A 14,826-nucleotide genomic window follows, 5' to 3' on the forward strand; every position below is an offset into this window, starting at 1 on the left:
GCTCTCACTTACATGGATGACGTACCCTTTAACCCTGGACTGTTTCATTTCGGTCACCTGTGAAGGTGGGAGCAGTGATAGCTGCCAGCCCCAAAAGAAGTATCATTGGAGTTTCAATTGCACTTGGGGTACAAAGTTAAAACACAATTTCACAGCACATGTGTATGACACTGTAGGCTAGTGGTGATCAGCTTCTGTACAACTGATGCACAAGTATACTGGCACATACTATTGGTCATACTGAGAGAGATGATACACTGGTAGTGCTGTTCTGTCGGGTTCTCAAGTAGTAGCCACTGTGATGTACTGACTGTGTTGGTTCTTGAACACCAGGATACTCAGTGTAGTAAGTTCTGCATATGCCACATGATAGTCATTGAGAGGAATTTCAAATGACTTTGGCATTACTGCTTACCTTGGATTGATGCCATTTACATCTATTTTTTGGACCTTGTCCCACCATTTGCACGAGGGCTTGGGTAGATGCAGACTTGAGAATGGTATCTTGCCAACAGCCACTGCAAACCAGCAAAACACAGCCAAGATTGGACAACATTTAGTTGAATATGTTGGTGACATATATAGTGTGTCCTGGGTTTGGCTTGTATCTCCTCGGGCAAAAAATATTGTGTACTCTGCTGATGACAGTATTGCCAACTGTGTTCTGTTATACACCATTTGTGTCCATACCTGAATTGTTAGGTTAATACAACACTCAGTCAATGACAGATGTTATTGCAGACCTGAACAAGGATGCGTGATGGTGTATCATTGTGTGGTAATGTTGTAGGCCAGACAAACTGTATGGCAGTGCCCTCAGGGATTATGACATCCATGGTCTCAGGCAATGCTTGCAATGGAGCAAGAAGATGAGATATGCCTTTGCCTTGCTTTGGATTATGTCCCAATGCAGATGGTGTCTTGATCTCTATAGTGAGGCCAGCCTTGGGGTACATTACCATTTTCCCATCCTCTTCAATCTCTTCATGTGCCAACACTAGGATCTTGTCTGCGATCACAGGTCCAGATGGCGCTGAAGAGATATATGGAAAGATTTGCTGATAGTTATGATCTGGCATGTCATGTGCATGTTGAATATCTTGTGTCCCCATAAGTGCACGAATTGCAGCCATAGCTGCCTCAAATATTGTTTCCTGTGACCAAGTCACTATGTCGACTTCAGAGAATATGACTTGTGGCAGGTCAGTTGCTGTGTGGGCAGGATGAATGCGGCCTGCATTGAGTAGCCCCCATGGATGGTGATCAGGCTGATCGAATAGAATTTGCTGGCTGGCCTTGACAAAGGGATTATCTTGCAATTGTGAAACAAGCCGTGGTAGGTAGACAATTTTTGCCAGTGCATCGTCTGAATCTTCAAGTTGAATCTCAGCTTGACTCATCTGTTTCATCCCTTGCAGCTTTCCTGCACCATATGGTAAAGGAATGCCAGGTAGAGACACTTTCATGACATCATGGAGGTTGTTCAAAAATTCTTCTTTGAGTGATATGAAGTCCCTGGGCACTGGCCAGGGCTTATCTCCCTACATGTCCATGAGATACCTCAATATCATATTCATATTATGATGCGAGTCTTCCATACACTTACCCCTAGGTGAACAGTATGCTCATATGGACCTCCTGCTGCCAGGACTGTCTGACGAAGTTGACTATCTTGAGTTAAATGTCCAAGATGAGATTTTGTGGGTGATTCTGGCATCTTAGCTGATGAAGTAGCTTGAGGTGGCTTGGACTTTGGTCTTGGCGTTGGACTGCCAGGAAGAACCACTGTAGATTTGTTTTGCAATGGTGTAAGTGGCACTTGAGACATTTGAGCTTCATCATTATGATGGCTAGCCATGTCAGGAGTACTAGTTTTGGACTTCCTTTTAGTCTTTTGCTGTTGTGACATAGGGATTGAGCACTTGAGTGCTATGACTTGAGTCTTGGAGTAGTAGCCTGAAGTACTACTAGGAGTGAATGCCTGTTGGGTCTGATGCTGAGGTTGTGCCAGCTCAAGGTCAGCTATATAGCCTTGTGTTGCACAGCCTTGATGAGGTGGACAATTGGCAATACAGTTGAGCACTATTATCTGGTACAATTGTCACAACTTGAGTTTCATCAGTCCTGGAACATATGATGTTCCCAACCTCGTCCAATGACAATTGGCCCGGGGGAACATCATATGTATCAGAATCAGAATCATTGATTTTTGAATCTCTTTATTGTCCGCGAGGCCGGGCCCTATGTAGACAGATTCTCTATCTCTAAAGGTAAGTACATGTGTGTGTTCTGTTAGGATCATCAGGCTGAGCATAAGCTCGTCACCGAAGCGAGAGTGAGGGGTTGTACAGTGGGACAGAGAAGTAGGAGCCTTAGGGTCATGCTGTCTGAGTCGACGTCGTTAGTAGTAGTGGTATGTACAGTAACTGGTACACGAGCGTAATGTATTCGTCCTTGGGCCTACTAAATACGGGATAATGGACTCCCGCCCGCCAGGAGACGACACACGTTCGATAGGGCTGCCGAGGTGCGCGGGGCGGTAGCATACAAAAGCAACTACTCAAGATATAGATCAATCGCACATGGCTGCACACACTGGCTACCGCATGATCATGTTTCGAATCCGCGGAGTCTCGCTGCTCCAACAAATGATTATGTGTACTACAATAAATTCACGATTATTGTCTCACGTTGCGTGCACCCGAGGCGGAAAGTAGCCGGAAAGTGCCACGCACGCATCACAGAAAGACGCACTGGCAGTTAAACCAAGGTACATCGGCACTATTTATTGCGACTGTCTCCCTCAGGCTGACACTACCATCAGCCACTATCCTTCGCTTGCCCTGTCCGTTTCAGAGTCACTTCGAGCCTATTCGCCATATCGTTCAGCCATGCCTTTGCTATCGGAGAGGTGGAAGTCCCGCCGCGCCCCTCCCGATCTATTCATTCCCTCCATTTCCGACTTCAACACGCTCCAGAATGTCAACGGCCACGACCGCCGTACTCTTCAAGTCTCGGCACTTCTAGAGTCAACCAATGCCAGTGTGCCTAACAGTGGCGTGCAGTTGGTCGACTGGGCAACAGGCGAGCGTACACGCACGGTCTGTCGTGTCCTCATGCAAGTCACAGCCGACAACGGAGAAGGCGTTAATTGTAGGACCGTCATCTGCAAAGTGATTTACGGCGGCAAGCGACCGCGAGCGGCACTGCATCATGAGAAGGAAGTCTACGACGTACTGGAGGAACTTCAAGGGGATATTATACCCCGTTGCTATGGACTGTTCGAGGGAGAACTAGGCGGCGAGCTAGCTACCTGTTTAGTCCTTGAAGAGTTCGGGGAACCTCTGACTCGTGACAAGTCGGCACACGAGGACGAGACATTCAGGTGCGTTGAACCATGCTTTGATGGTTCGCAAGACAGATCTCATTCGGAAGGTGCTGTTCATGACAGAATTTATTTGATGTCTGCCATTCTCGAACTACATAGAAGAGGAATACAACACAATGACTTAGTGCCAGGCAACATTCGCAAGAAGAGCGACGGAAGTGCCGGTATCATCGACTTTGAGGCCGCTGTGATGATTCACCATTGCCCGGTGGCTGATGCGCACGCTGTAGACAGCGCGGCAACATTCGAATTCGGCAAGCTGGCACTTAGAGAAGTCGAGCTCCCTTGTAAAGAACTGTGGGAGACCGCATCTCACATTGCAGCAATCTGGAAACCAAGTGAACCCTCCTTCTGTACCTAGTATCGTAACCCCGAATGCTCATCAGTCTTTGTACAGGCACAACGGGCTTCGGTTCCCAATTGATCAGTGTTCACCAACTGTCGCGCATAACCAATCCAAATGACCGCCAAATCGCTGAAATATGCTACGCGTACGAAGTCGAGGCATGGGAGCAAAAAGTCGACTTCACTCGACAGGAGTTGTTGAGAAGGTGGGACGCCGCCGGGCTGGAGAGACCACTCAATGTGTAAAGGGATTCATGGTTGTGTGTAATCCGCAAACCGGGTGCTATGTGTCACTATACATGATTAGCCCCGGTCTTGCCAGAATGAACGGGGATCGGGCACACATAGGGCATAATCACTGCCAGCATGGGATTACGAGCTAACAATGACGACTCCACGTCTGATAAGTGATATGACCAGTACTGTAAGGACTGACCGACAAACAGAACAGCCTGAGGATCCACTATGAGCACCGTGGATAGCGGACAGCGCTACCGCGTCCTAGACATGCATCGCACTATTCATCGACTTCGCCACGCACATGGTGGGGTAGCCTGAGCAGAATACAACGGACAGATGTTCTAGAGCCGAATCGGTCACATTGGTGACATCCGGAGGCACTGGCATGATCCAGAGCTTCGCTCGTAGTGAGCTGCCTTCACAAAGAACTTGTAGTTAAGGAGCATGCATCAGCAGAGGATGCTACGTCTCCTGACGCCACGTCACAGGCTCAACCGGGTCCACTTTTATCTTCGACTCGCGGGAGTTCGATGGTACTGATGTCGTCTTCGGATTTGTCTTCATGTATGTTACCCAGAGGCGATGAGATCCATCGAACGATAACTGTGAGGCACAGGCTACTAGGATCGATTGAACAGCATCATCGAACTTGAGGTGACGAATTGACTTTGCTGTGTAGCCGCGTCAAGACCTGAAAGCGACCCGTGTTAGCCCGTATTGTCGTCGAATCGTCGCTTCAAGTTCTGCGACATCAATAAAGAACTGACAAGCGTTACGCCGGGCCACATACTCTTGTAGTCCCATCTAGTGAGTTCTTGTGGCTTCGAGCGTCTCTGAAGCATAAAAGCCTGCATGCCACGTACAGCACTCATGGAATACATTGATCCAAATCCCACGACCCTGTCATACACGACAATGTCCGATGCAAACTTGTTGCGGAGAGAACACCCTACCGCTGTGCTGAACAATGAGCTTGATATGCCACAGCGCACAAACTGTCGTGAGACTCGTACCTCGTCAAGAACCTTGCAGCGCTGTGTAGCAAGCGAAGCCCATGCTCTCCCAAAACGGCCCCGTCTTAGGAAAGCGCCTAGTATATTCAAAGAGGCGGTCCTGGGCCTTCCGTATGTGCTCGTAAGGCAACCATTGCACGTTCTCGTTCCTGAGCTCTGCGCCCACACGACGAGCGATATCCAGAAGCTCTCGGATGTCCTTGACGTCCGATCCCTGTTTCGCACGCATGTACCCTTCGGTATGATTCCGATGGTCGTCCCAGCCCTGTAGTTTCAACAGGAGCAAAGGCAGAATTGGTAAGACGGGGATGCCATCCCGACTTTCGATGTAGGCTGGAGGGACAGGTGGGATATTCAGGGTCGTGACGAGACCCGGGATGAGGATGTCGACCTTGCAGCGACGCTCGGCCTCGCCTCTGATGCGAGGTAGTTTGTACCAGAGGACCTTGTATGTAGCTGCGGGGTCCTTGGCGTCGACGAGATAGAATGATGAGTTCGCCTGGGGCAGCAGCCTCTTCAGGCGTTCTGTATCTAGTTCGTCTACGAACACGACGAGATCCACGTCCTACGATCGACGTGGAGCACCTCAGTCACGCACAACGGAGGCAGCATGAGCTTACGTTCGGTGTTCTGGTTGTTCCATACAACGCGCATGCGGTGCTTCCGAAGAGGCAACATGAATATCCATGTCTCGTGTATATTGATACTGCCTCGCGGGAAACGGCGCAGATTTCTGGGTATGTTGGCGGGCGGGACTTCATCTTTCGAGCTTCTACTCGTTAAGAACTGTTGGCGACGTTAGTAGTAATGGCTACGTGGTCGCTGTGGTACCACTCGCTAGAGCCTTGTCTGAGTGCGTTAGAGTTCAAACGTTCACGTTCAGTTCACGTTGTCAATCCAGGTGGCTGAACCTAATTGACAGTCGGCTTATGTCATCATAGCACAAGTCGATACAGTTACTTCAGGGCGAAACCGTTCCGGTACGTGTTCAAGTGTATTGCAACTCAGTACAGCTGAGCGTAATGTCTTCAGAAGCTATGACAACAGCGTGGAACATAGTGCTAATGATCACAGCGCATATTCAAGACAATCGGGGGATTTCAAGTTGGACCACATCAACATCTATCTTGCGATGCTCTACGACCCTGTATATAGCGAGCCGACTCGGATCACGCTAAAGGACGAGATTATCAGCAGGGATGTCTCTCGACAGAGCACTCTACTCGCACCTGGAGTCGGCGATGAATCCAGACTTAGTATGATTCGAAACCGAGAGTCTGCCATTCCAAGGCTGAGTGCGGGAACTCGTCCACGTATTCGTAGATACGCCCCTGGGCGTCCTGGACGAAGTCCGCGGGCAGCCAGCTGAGGCTGTTGCTGCTGACATGTGTGTGTGTACCGCAGGCAATCGACAGGAGCTCGTCAATGTCCTCGACATCGACATGTTGCTTCTCCCGGAAGTCCCGCCGGTTGGAGTCGCGATGATCCGTCCATCCCTGCAGCTTCAACAGCAACAGGGGGAGCAGTGGCATTACGGGAAGGTAGTTTTTGCGCTTGACCTGTCCTTTGGGGATGTCCGGGATGTTCAGATCGCCTGGGATCAGGATGTCTACCTTGCACTGACGCTCCGCACCGCGGCGGGTGGATGGTAGCTGGTACCATAGCACCTCGTAATTTGCGCGACGATTTCTCGAGGGTACGAGGAAGAACCGTCCATCATCGTCATTGTCCACCAGGAGCTGCTTCAAGTATTCGGTGTTCTCATCAGGCGCGAGAACAACGAGATCCACATCCTATGATCATGACTGTGATCAAACAACATCGAGTCATAGGAAGTGAATCTGCGCGTACGTTGGGACATCTCGTCGTGCCAAACAGTGCACAGGCTGTGCTTCCGAACAGGCAGCACTCATAGCCCTGATCTTTGAATATGGTGACAGCCTTACTGGCGATATCGCAGATTTCTTCATACGTCGGAGGGGGAGCCATCGCGTTTGCTGCTAGCCGTGTTATGTGTACAGCGTCGATGGAGCAAGGGTGTACGAATGTACGAAACTACAAAGGGGGACGATAGTAGCTCAGTCCACAATACCCGCTCAGCAGCCGCTTCGAAGCACACCAATGGGTCATTGAGATAAAGCCTCGTGTACCTGCTGTTGAGGGTGAGAAGAAACCTTGCTCGCATTGTCCTCGTGGCTCACCCGATTCCGTACGACGCGCACATCCCTCCATGCTACTACATTTATGGAGAAGTTACATGAACGCTAGCAGCGCACGTGCGCAAGGACGACTCGTTTTCACTCGCTCTGGCAGCCCGTTAGATACGAGCAGCAATTCTCCACGCCTGTCAAGTCCTCAGGCGGCAATGACTTCCTCTATTGCTGTTTCTGATGCCTTCTCGGACACGGACCCTTTGTGGTCTCCCTCGTGCAAAGGCCCCTCGATAGCCTCGGCGACTTCCTTGGCCAGATCTTTGTTATCGAACAAGGCCGCGGTTTCTTCCAGGGTGCGGTTCTTGGTTTCCACGAGCAGGAAGTAGATGAACACGAACTCGAAGGCGATCCAACAGCAGTAGAAGATCTGGGATGAGTCGACAATGAGACCGTGAATGGTTATACATGACGACCGATAGACGCACGTAGTACTTCCAGGCAAGCCTCTGTAGGGCGACTGGATTGACATATTGGTTGAAGATCAATGCGAGCGAAACGCCGACACTGTATATGGTGAGGCCCTTCGCCCGGAGCGAGTTCGGCATAATCTCGACGGTATAGGTTACAATTAGAGGCGTGTAGGCAAGACTGGTGGATTGCATGTCAATGGTTGCGCGCTTCTCGTATGGGAGAAGAAACTCACTCATAGAATCCGTAGTATAGGAATATGAACGCGATGACAGCGTGCGCAGCAGCCGGCTGCTCGTGGAGCGCGTATTGCGCTGAGCAGATGGTCTGCAGAATGAAGAATACAAGACTGCCCCCGGTCGCCAAGAGGAAGAGGGGTCGGCGTCCGACTCTGTCGACCAGGAACGAGGCACCGATTGAGATGACGAGGTTCCATATAGCGAGGATGCTAAACACGAATCAGTATCCACGTAGCAGAATGCGTTCTGATACTCACCCAGTAATGAGCAGTTGCGTAGAGGTACTGGTAATTCCGATAGTGTCGAATACCTTATTGAGATAGTATGACACAAGCCCATTACCGGACCACTGGGAGAACCATCCAATGGCGACAGCAATGATAAGCCGCTTTCTGTTTCCAGGAGTCTTGAAGAGACTGAGCCAGCCGACGTCCTTGTTTACTAAAGTAACATCGAGCTGAAGCACATAATAAGTTCATAGGGACAGTGGACGTACCTTCACGATCAAACGCAATGGCGGCTCTGATCTCTTCGAACTCGAACTGCACAAGCGGGTCTTGATCGTCACCATCGGCATGGTAGTAAGCGAGGACCTGTAGGCCCTCTGCCTCTCTGCCCTTGGATATGAGCCACCTAGGACTCTCCGGTGCCAGAAGAACGAAGAAGAATTGAATAATTGACGGTATCCCCTGAATGATCGACGGAATGCGCCACGACCATTCATTAGGGATGTAAGCCGTGCCATATGTCGTCCACGACGCGCTATGAGACAGGGTTCTTGACGTCACTGTACGCTATAGCTTTGGCAAATGGGACGTACATCACGTTCCCGGAGTACCAAAGCGAGTTGTACACAGACGTGAGAGGCGCACGGTAGGTGGGATATGAGATTTCGGTGACCAGCATCGGCGCGGCATTAGCTATATACCTATCTCGTGAGTTTGCATCCCAAGCGACAGCGATTTGGCACACCAGCGAAGCAAACACCGAACCCGATGAGGAAACTGGTCACTGTCGTGAGTCATCGTTCTGCTCGACATCAAGATCGACGTACCGTCCTCCGATGAACATGCCAATATTCTGCGCGGCAGACTGGATGGCGACTCCGATGAGAGTAATGATTGAACCAACAAATATCGTTGCACGGCGTCCAATCCCATCAGACAAGTACGGAGCGAATGGATATGCGGCAAGCGAGCCTATATTCTGTATTTCCCTTCAATCACTCTTCCTCGAGTCAAGAGAAATGAAGTGACCTGCATAGCACTAAGAGCGCCCAGGAGAGACCCAGACGGGTTGTTGAAGTAGCCTTCCCATTGCCACAGCGATTGAAAGTTATTCATGAGACTGCCGTCGAATCCATTGGCAGAAGAGATGATGATGCTATGAAAAATGTTTGTGTTACGATAGAACGTAGCCGGATAGCTGTATTGACGTACAAGAGAACGATCCACGCATGCAGAGTAATGAGTCTACGGGAAGTGAATGAGCACCGGCGGCAGAAGGGGAGACACCGAAATGAAAGAGCACGCACCGCCGATTGTTGTACCACTTCCTGTTCGGGTTGAGAAGGTGCGCAACCCTGTAGTCGCTTCCGCAGATACCGTTGCGCCGACCGCCATGCTGGCTTGCGCTCGTCGTGAACAAGAGGAGGATTTTTCAATGAGAACGTGAAAGCTCCAGCCCGCCCGTCCAGGAAGTGCATGGATTTATATTGGCAGGACGTCCTCAGAATAACGACTGAGACGGTCAGATTCAGTGGACAGGTGATACACTGTGGTCCAAACATCCAGGAAACGAATGCCTCATGATCACCCCACATTTCCCGGATTGACATTGCACGAGAAGCACCTTTCGCCTCGATCTCGTGGACCAGGCACATTTGCATTGCCTGCGACTTCGCACTGGTCAGACGGTTGGGAGAAAGGCAACTCAGCTATGAAGTGCTTACGGAGTAACTTGCTGCATTGCGTTTTGCTGCGAGTCGACACTGAAACTCGTTCCAGTACTGGCGCGTGCCCCTGCATGTTATTTCACGCAGAGTAAACAACGCCAACCTACAGTAGTGATGCAAGAGTTACAGGGTCTTCCGAGGGCAAGTGACCTTCGGAAACAAGTTATACGGAACGCCGGCGGCAGATAGAGACCCGCAGCTTCTCTGAGCACTTGCACTCAGTGCGGGCTTAGACACAGCCCCCGGACCAGCGGCTACGACCTGCCGTTGTATACAGTGGAAGCCTTCATGTAGAGTCGCAGGAAGAAGGTGTCCTACCGAGGAACGGGACGTTCACGTAGGCGGTAAGAATGGAGAGTTGCTCCTGTTACCACGACCGCGCCAGCCAGTGTGAGTAGTATGACGGAGACAACAACGCCAGCGAGGCGATTGGACGTGTACAAACGCCAACGTGACCTGGTAGCCGCCATCTTGTACCTGTTCGATCTTCGCGCGAATGCGTGTCTGAACTATGTCGATGGTACGACCAGTCCAGCAGTCAGGATCGCTGGGATTAACCTCGCTGATTCAACGACCTAGGCAACGCTAATTGAAGATCACTTCGTACGACGATGGCTAAACTCACCTTCATTGAAGTTCGACGCGTTTAAAGTCGAGTGTTATCCGAGAAAGAGCGGCCGGAATCGGGAAAAGGTCGGGTCTTCAGCTTGACGCGTGGACAGAGGCTTGATGGTATAAATGGCACATACAGTTGTCTAGGTCGGGTTCAACGCCGTCTTTACTGTTGACATCCGAGGTTCAGCTAGTCTGTGCCTGTTCTGGTAATGTGTAGAACTGGAAACATCATGTAAGGCAGATCCGAGCCACCGGTCCTTAGACCAGGACAAGCATCGTGTCATTCACGCATGAAAGAAGAATGCGACGAAGCAAGTCGATGGGCAGAGTGAATGGACCACCAGCCACACCCAGCCATCTTGAACAAGCACATAAGATTGGGCTTGAATAAGCAGCAGATAAGCGGGGAATGCACGGAAGGTTCCAATGCCTGGACGCAGGATGAGAACGTTCTTCTAATCTGGACGATCTGCGCTTTGCGAAGGCGGAAGGTGCCTTCCCGTGGCACTAGAGTACGGGCGACCAATAGTTGTCGATCTGTCGGTACAATGGAGTAGCGTTGAGGCGCAACAATCCAACTTTCACGTCTTGGTGGCGTTCAAGGGTGAAGCATGCCTTCACTGGCAGCACGAGCCCGTCGTCAAGCTTCATCCCGTCATAGTCGCATAGGCCCTACCAATTGCGGCACAAGCATAACCGTACTTGTCTCGAGACAAGACTGCAATCACCCAGGAAGCATGCGTGCTATCATAGTGCAGGGCAGCCGTCATGGTGAAACCAAGAACAGTCAACGTAGAGCGGCCAGCAGCAGTAGACAATTGACTCACCTACCTAAAAACATTCTCTGGCGCGAAATTCACACAGTAGCGCGAGAGTTGGCAACGCCACTGATGGCGTTGAACTTCACAAGAGTGTTCTAGATCCGGAAGCTGAACTAATTCGTTTTTCCAGGTACTCCGGAGGACATTGAAACACCAGCGCTACCCGGAGATGAAGGCCGAATACGCAGTTACTGCCGGCATATGCACTCGAAATCACTGCGATACTGTGCGCGAGCGTAGACTCACAAAGCGTGCGTTGGACATTGAGCGGACATGACGCATGACAGTTCGTCAAGGAGCGAGATTGCGTACGGAAAAGCTGCCGTGCGACTGGGAAAGCAGTCGAGGTACAGGGCTGAGACGATTTTCTGGGCCGGCAGGGTTCAGCAGCGAACGATGGCAGTTGCATTCAAGGCCCCGGTTACATACCAACCTTTGTGGAAGTTCTGCCAGCGAGGCCGGTACTATCGAGATGCCTTCGATCATTGAGGACAAGTTCAATCGCGGAAGAAGATTGAACTCACCTCAGTTCCCCTGCGGAAGCTCGCTGTCAATTGAGCTCAGCCTAACCATCCAAAGTCTCTATATCGACTTCTGTTCATATCTCATTCGAGGTGCTGCTATCTGATGCAAGCCGCGCCAGCGAGGCGTACCGTCGTAGGACCATCCGTAGGGCAGGCCATCGCGATTGATATCTGTGAACTGTGCGTCCGTAACTCGAGTGTGAATACCTAGACTGTGAAGAGAAGAAAACAAGTATGCACGTAGATACTAGAGAAGGAGGAAAGGTGATCGGCACGTAGAGATCTGGTTGTAGCAAGCCAAACCGTTCCGATCAAATGATCAATCAAACCGAACCGACCCAACGATGACGCCGTGTGGCCGAGGATCCGAGACCAAGCTATGCAAGTAGCCACCGCGACGTATATGAAGACCGGGAGCGAGTATTGCTCCTGCATCTACCCCACTCGGAACTCGCTGGGCGAGTCATGTCATGTCAGACAAGCCGAAAGTAGCACGGCCAGTTTCCGTCGACGAACTGTGCAGCCTAGCAAAGAAGGTCGTGGACATATTCGCACAGCATGACCTTGCGTGCTGTCTCACGGGCGACCTGGCATGTGCCCTGCAGAGCGTACCGAGACGCCCCTACGTGCGCCCATCTGCCTTCTTTGTCAGGACTCGAGATGCTAATTGACCCGGCCGGACGCTGTAGGATCTCGTCGTGGTCGTGGCGTCGGAGGCGCACAAGCAGGAGCAGCTGAAGGAGATGGCGACCGAAACCGACCCCGACTTCTACCTCATCACGCCCAAGGATCCTCGCGCGAAGCACAAGGCCCTCTGCTACAAGCTTCCACACCAGTCCGGGGAGCGCAAGCGTGGCTGCGAAGTCCACGTCCTCGTCCCCGGCATGCTCAACATCCCCGAGGTTCCCAAGGACCGCATCGAGACGCTCCGCGGTCTGCCCGTGATGCCCCTCCCCGTTCTCATGTTCATGAAGCTCCAGACCTGGTCTGACCGACGCGTGTCTGTCCAATCGTACATGAAGACTAAGCAGCATGACGAAGACGTCAAGGACATCCGCGAACTCTTGGCTGTCATACGAGGTCGCGGCGGAGATCTGAGCACGAAGGCGCTATGGAGTGGCTGCCGCTCACAGCTGTCTTCGCGGCGCTGGGTAGAATGACCGAGTTCTAACGTTTTCCCGGACTCGGAAACGAACTGGAGGGTGGTCGGCGCTCTGAAGTGAGGTCGCCACGGTACCTGCCTCCACATCTTGATTTGTCTGGTGTGTACCCTTGATTTTGACCTGGGCCGTGCGCTGACCTCCTTCGTAGATAACGTAGTTATCTTGGACTTCGGAGGATACCAGACGATAGAGTTATACCCTCGTTTTCCTGCTTTCGATACATGCCTCCCCGTAACAGCCTAGCTTACATCGGTCTAGTCCAGTCTTGGGTTTGGGAACATGCTATACACGAATGGGGCAATCACTACCCGGAGACCTACCAGTGGGTCACACCTACGTAGACCCAGAACGAGACGCGACAGATCTCGCCGCCCGCGAAGCTACAAAGTTAGGTGAGTGACATGCCATTATCTAGGACTCTTCCCCCGATTACCTCCGAAGTGACAGCGCAGACCAAGGACCGGGTGCTGAGGCTCCCTGTCATCAATGGGAAGCCCTTCTCATCCTGGACCCTGTGAAGTGCGACTCGGATGTCTGGAAAGGATATGAAGATAGCACTGCGAGCGAGCGCCTGGATCTTACGTCGCGGATACTAGTACTATCGAGGCGTTGACGTCCAAGACACCTCCACTCAGCCGAGGTAGGCAAACCAATGTCCATGAAGAATTCATGAACGCGGGCTTCCACATCGCAAAGGCGAAATTTCGCTACACGTTGCGTCCTTCGTCTGGTACGTCGGATAGGGCGAGATAAGGCAGAAGGACGACGCACAAGGTAAAAAGTCGCTACCAGTAGTGACGGGCCTTCGCCCTCCCACTAGCGGGTGAAGCTTAGCCGGTCTGCCTGTGCTTGTGCCGCGACCGTCCGATACTGTGCGTGAGCTATGGTGACGACCGCGGAGCTGCACGACATCGCGAAGAAGGCGGAGCGCATCTTCGCGCGGTACGGCGTCGCGTGCTGCCTCACCGGCGGCGTGGCGTGCGGGCTCTACGGCACGACGCGCCCCGCAAACGTACGTCGTGCCGCACGCCGTTCATACCCGCGCACGCCGACTCTGTTTACGCAGGACGTGGACCTCGTCGTCCTCACGACGGCGCACCAGCAGGAGGAGCTGAAGCGCATCCTCGTGGCGGCCGACCCGCAGTTCTACCTCGTGGCGTCGAAGGACCCCTACGCGACGTACAGGGTGCTCTGGTACCGCCTCGGGTCCGCATACTCGCGCTACGCCGCGCGGTGCAAGGTGGACCTCCTCGTGCCGGGCATCATGAACATACCCGACGTGCCCAAGAAGTACATCGAGACGCTCGGCGGGCTGCCCGCGATGCCGTTCATGCTCCTGCTGTGGATGAAGCTGCAGGCGCGGACGGACCACCGCGGCTCGCCGAAGCCCTACATGCGCCCGAAGCAGTGGGACGACGTGCGCGACATCGACCAGCTGCTCGACATCGCCCGCCGCCGTGGGGAAATGATCAGGGCGAAGACGGCGTGGATGCCTGCGAGCTTCGTGGACGCTGCTCTGGCGAGAATCAGAGAGTACATCGCCGATTTCCCAGCGTCGAAGGCGAAGTGGGAGGGGATCGGGTATGGTGGAAGGCGCAGCACATCTAGGTTAGTCGGGGTCCTGTGATTGTCAGGATGCTTCGGGCTGACCTGGCGCAGCCGCAGTGCGTCGTCCAGGCAGCACGGCGCACAGGAACAGAAGGCGTACAAGGCTCTTCTCTCACGGGCGGCGCTCGGCACTTGGTCCGCACACGGGCTCGACGACCTGTAGTCGTAGACGTAGGCATGACGCTCGTGGATATTGTCACGCCTGTACATATGTACACAGCAGGGTATTGTAGCACCCGCAGCCTGAGCAGACCTAGTAGAGAGTAACATCGACGATAGCGAGGGAGAGCGACGA

At 52.4% G+C, this 14,826-nt stretch overlaps 6 protein-coding genes across 6 annotated transcripts; 3 read left to right on the forward strand and 3 right to left on the reverse strand.

Annotated features, from left to right (window-relative positions):
• The first annotated feature begins 2,798 nt into the window (after nt 1-2,798).
• On the forward strand, nt 2,799-4,114 carry B0H18DRAFT_1020355 (uncharacterized protein). Its single transcript, XM_048029480.1, has 3 exons — nt 2,799-3,385; nt 3,452-3,726; nt 3,786-4,114. The coding sequence occupies exons 1-3, from the start codon at nt 2,892-2,894 to the stop codon at nt 3,977-3,979; spliced, it is 963 nt and encodes a 320-aa protein (XP_047891008.1). The 5' UTR covers nt 2,799-2,891; the 3' UTR covers nt 3,980-4,114.
• Nucleotides 4,115-4,990: 876 nt separating this feature from the next.
• On the reverse strand, nt 4,991-5,747 carry B0H18DRAFT_879914 (uncharacterized protein; the record flags this gene model as incomplete). The annotated part of the gene is made up of 2 exons (XM_048040724.1): nt 4,991-5,551; nt 5,607-5,747. The coding sequence occupies 2 exons, from the start codon at nt 5,745-5,747 to the stop codon at nt 4,991-4,993; spliced, it is 702 nt and encodes a 233-aa protein (XP_047891009.1).
• Nucleotides 5,748-6,239: 492 nt separating this feature from the next.
• B0H18DRAFT_879944 (uncharacterized protein) lies at nt 6,240-6,975 on the reverse strand (the record flags this gene model as incomplete). The annotated part of the gene is made up of 2 exons (XM_048040729.1): nt 6,240-6,779; nt 6,838-6,975. The coding sequence occupies 2 exons, from the start codon at nt 6,973-6,975 to the stop codon at nt 6,240-6,242; spliced, it is 678 nt and encodes a 225-aa protein (XP_047891010.1).
• A 366-nt stretch (nt 6,976-7,341) lies between these two features.
• B0H18DRAFT_1121280 (hexose transporter) lies at nt 7,342-9,551 on the reverse strand (the record flags this gene model as incomplete). The annotated part of the gene is made up of 12 exons (XM_048034305.1): nt 7,342-7,566; nt 7,625-7,787; nt 7,843-8,055; nt 8,104-8,287; nt 8,343-8,608; nt 8,667-8,766; nt 8,819-8,850; nt 8,901-9,052; nt 9,103-9,229; nt 9,286-9,318; nt 9,381-9,401; nt 9,451-9,551. 12 exons carry the CDS (start codon nt 9,549-9,551, stop codon nt 7,342-7,344), a joined length of 1,617 nt encoding a protein of 538 aa, XP_047891011.1.
• A 2,679-nt stretch (nt 9,552-12,230) lies between these two features.
• Nucleotides 12,231-12,920, forward strand: B0H18DRAFT_1121281 (uncharacterized protein; the record flags this gene model as incomplete). Its single annotated transcript, XM_048034306.1, has 2 exons — nt 12,231-12,386; nt 12,450-12,920. The coding sequence occupies 2 exons, from the start codon at nt 12,231-12,233 to the stop codon at nt 12,918-12,920; spliced, it is 627 nt and encodes a 208-aa protein (XP_047891012.1).
• Nucleotides 12,921-13,806: 886 nt separating this feature from the next.
• On the forward strand, nt 13,807-14,550 carry B0H18DRAFT_879935 (uncharacterized protein; the record flags this gene model as incomplete). The annotated part of the gene is made up of 2 exons (XM_048040726.1): nt 13,807-13,935; nt 13,990-14,550. The coding sequence occupies 2 exons, from the start codon at nt 13,807-13,809 to the stop codon at nt 14,548-14,550; spliced, it is 690 nt and encodes a 229-aa protein (XP_047891013.1).
• Between the last annotated feature and the right edge of the window lie 276 nt (nt 14,551-14,826).

The sequence above is a fragment of the Fomitopsis serialis genome, assembly GCF_022376445.1.
Source record: "Fomitopsis serialis strain Sig1Antser10 chromosome Unknown B0H18scaffold_58, whole genome shotgun sequence".
Classification (NCBI taxonomy): domain Eukaryota; kingdom Fungi; phylum Basidiomycota; class Agaricomycetes; order Polyporales; family Fomitopsidaceae; genus Fomitopsis; species Fomitopsis serialis.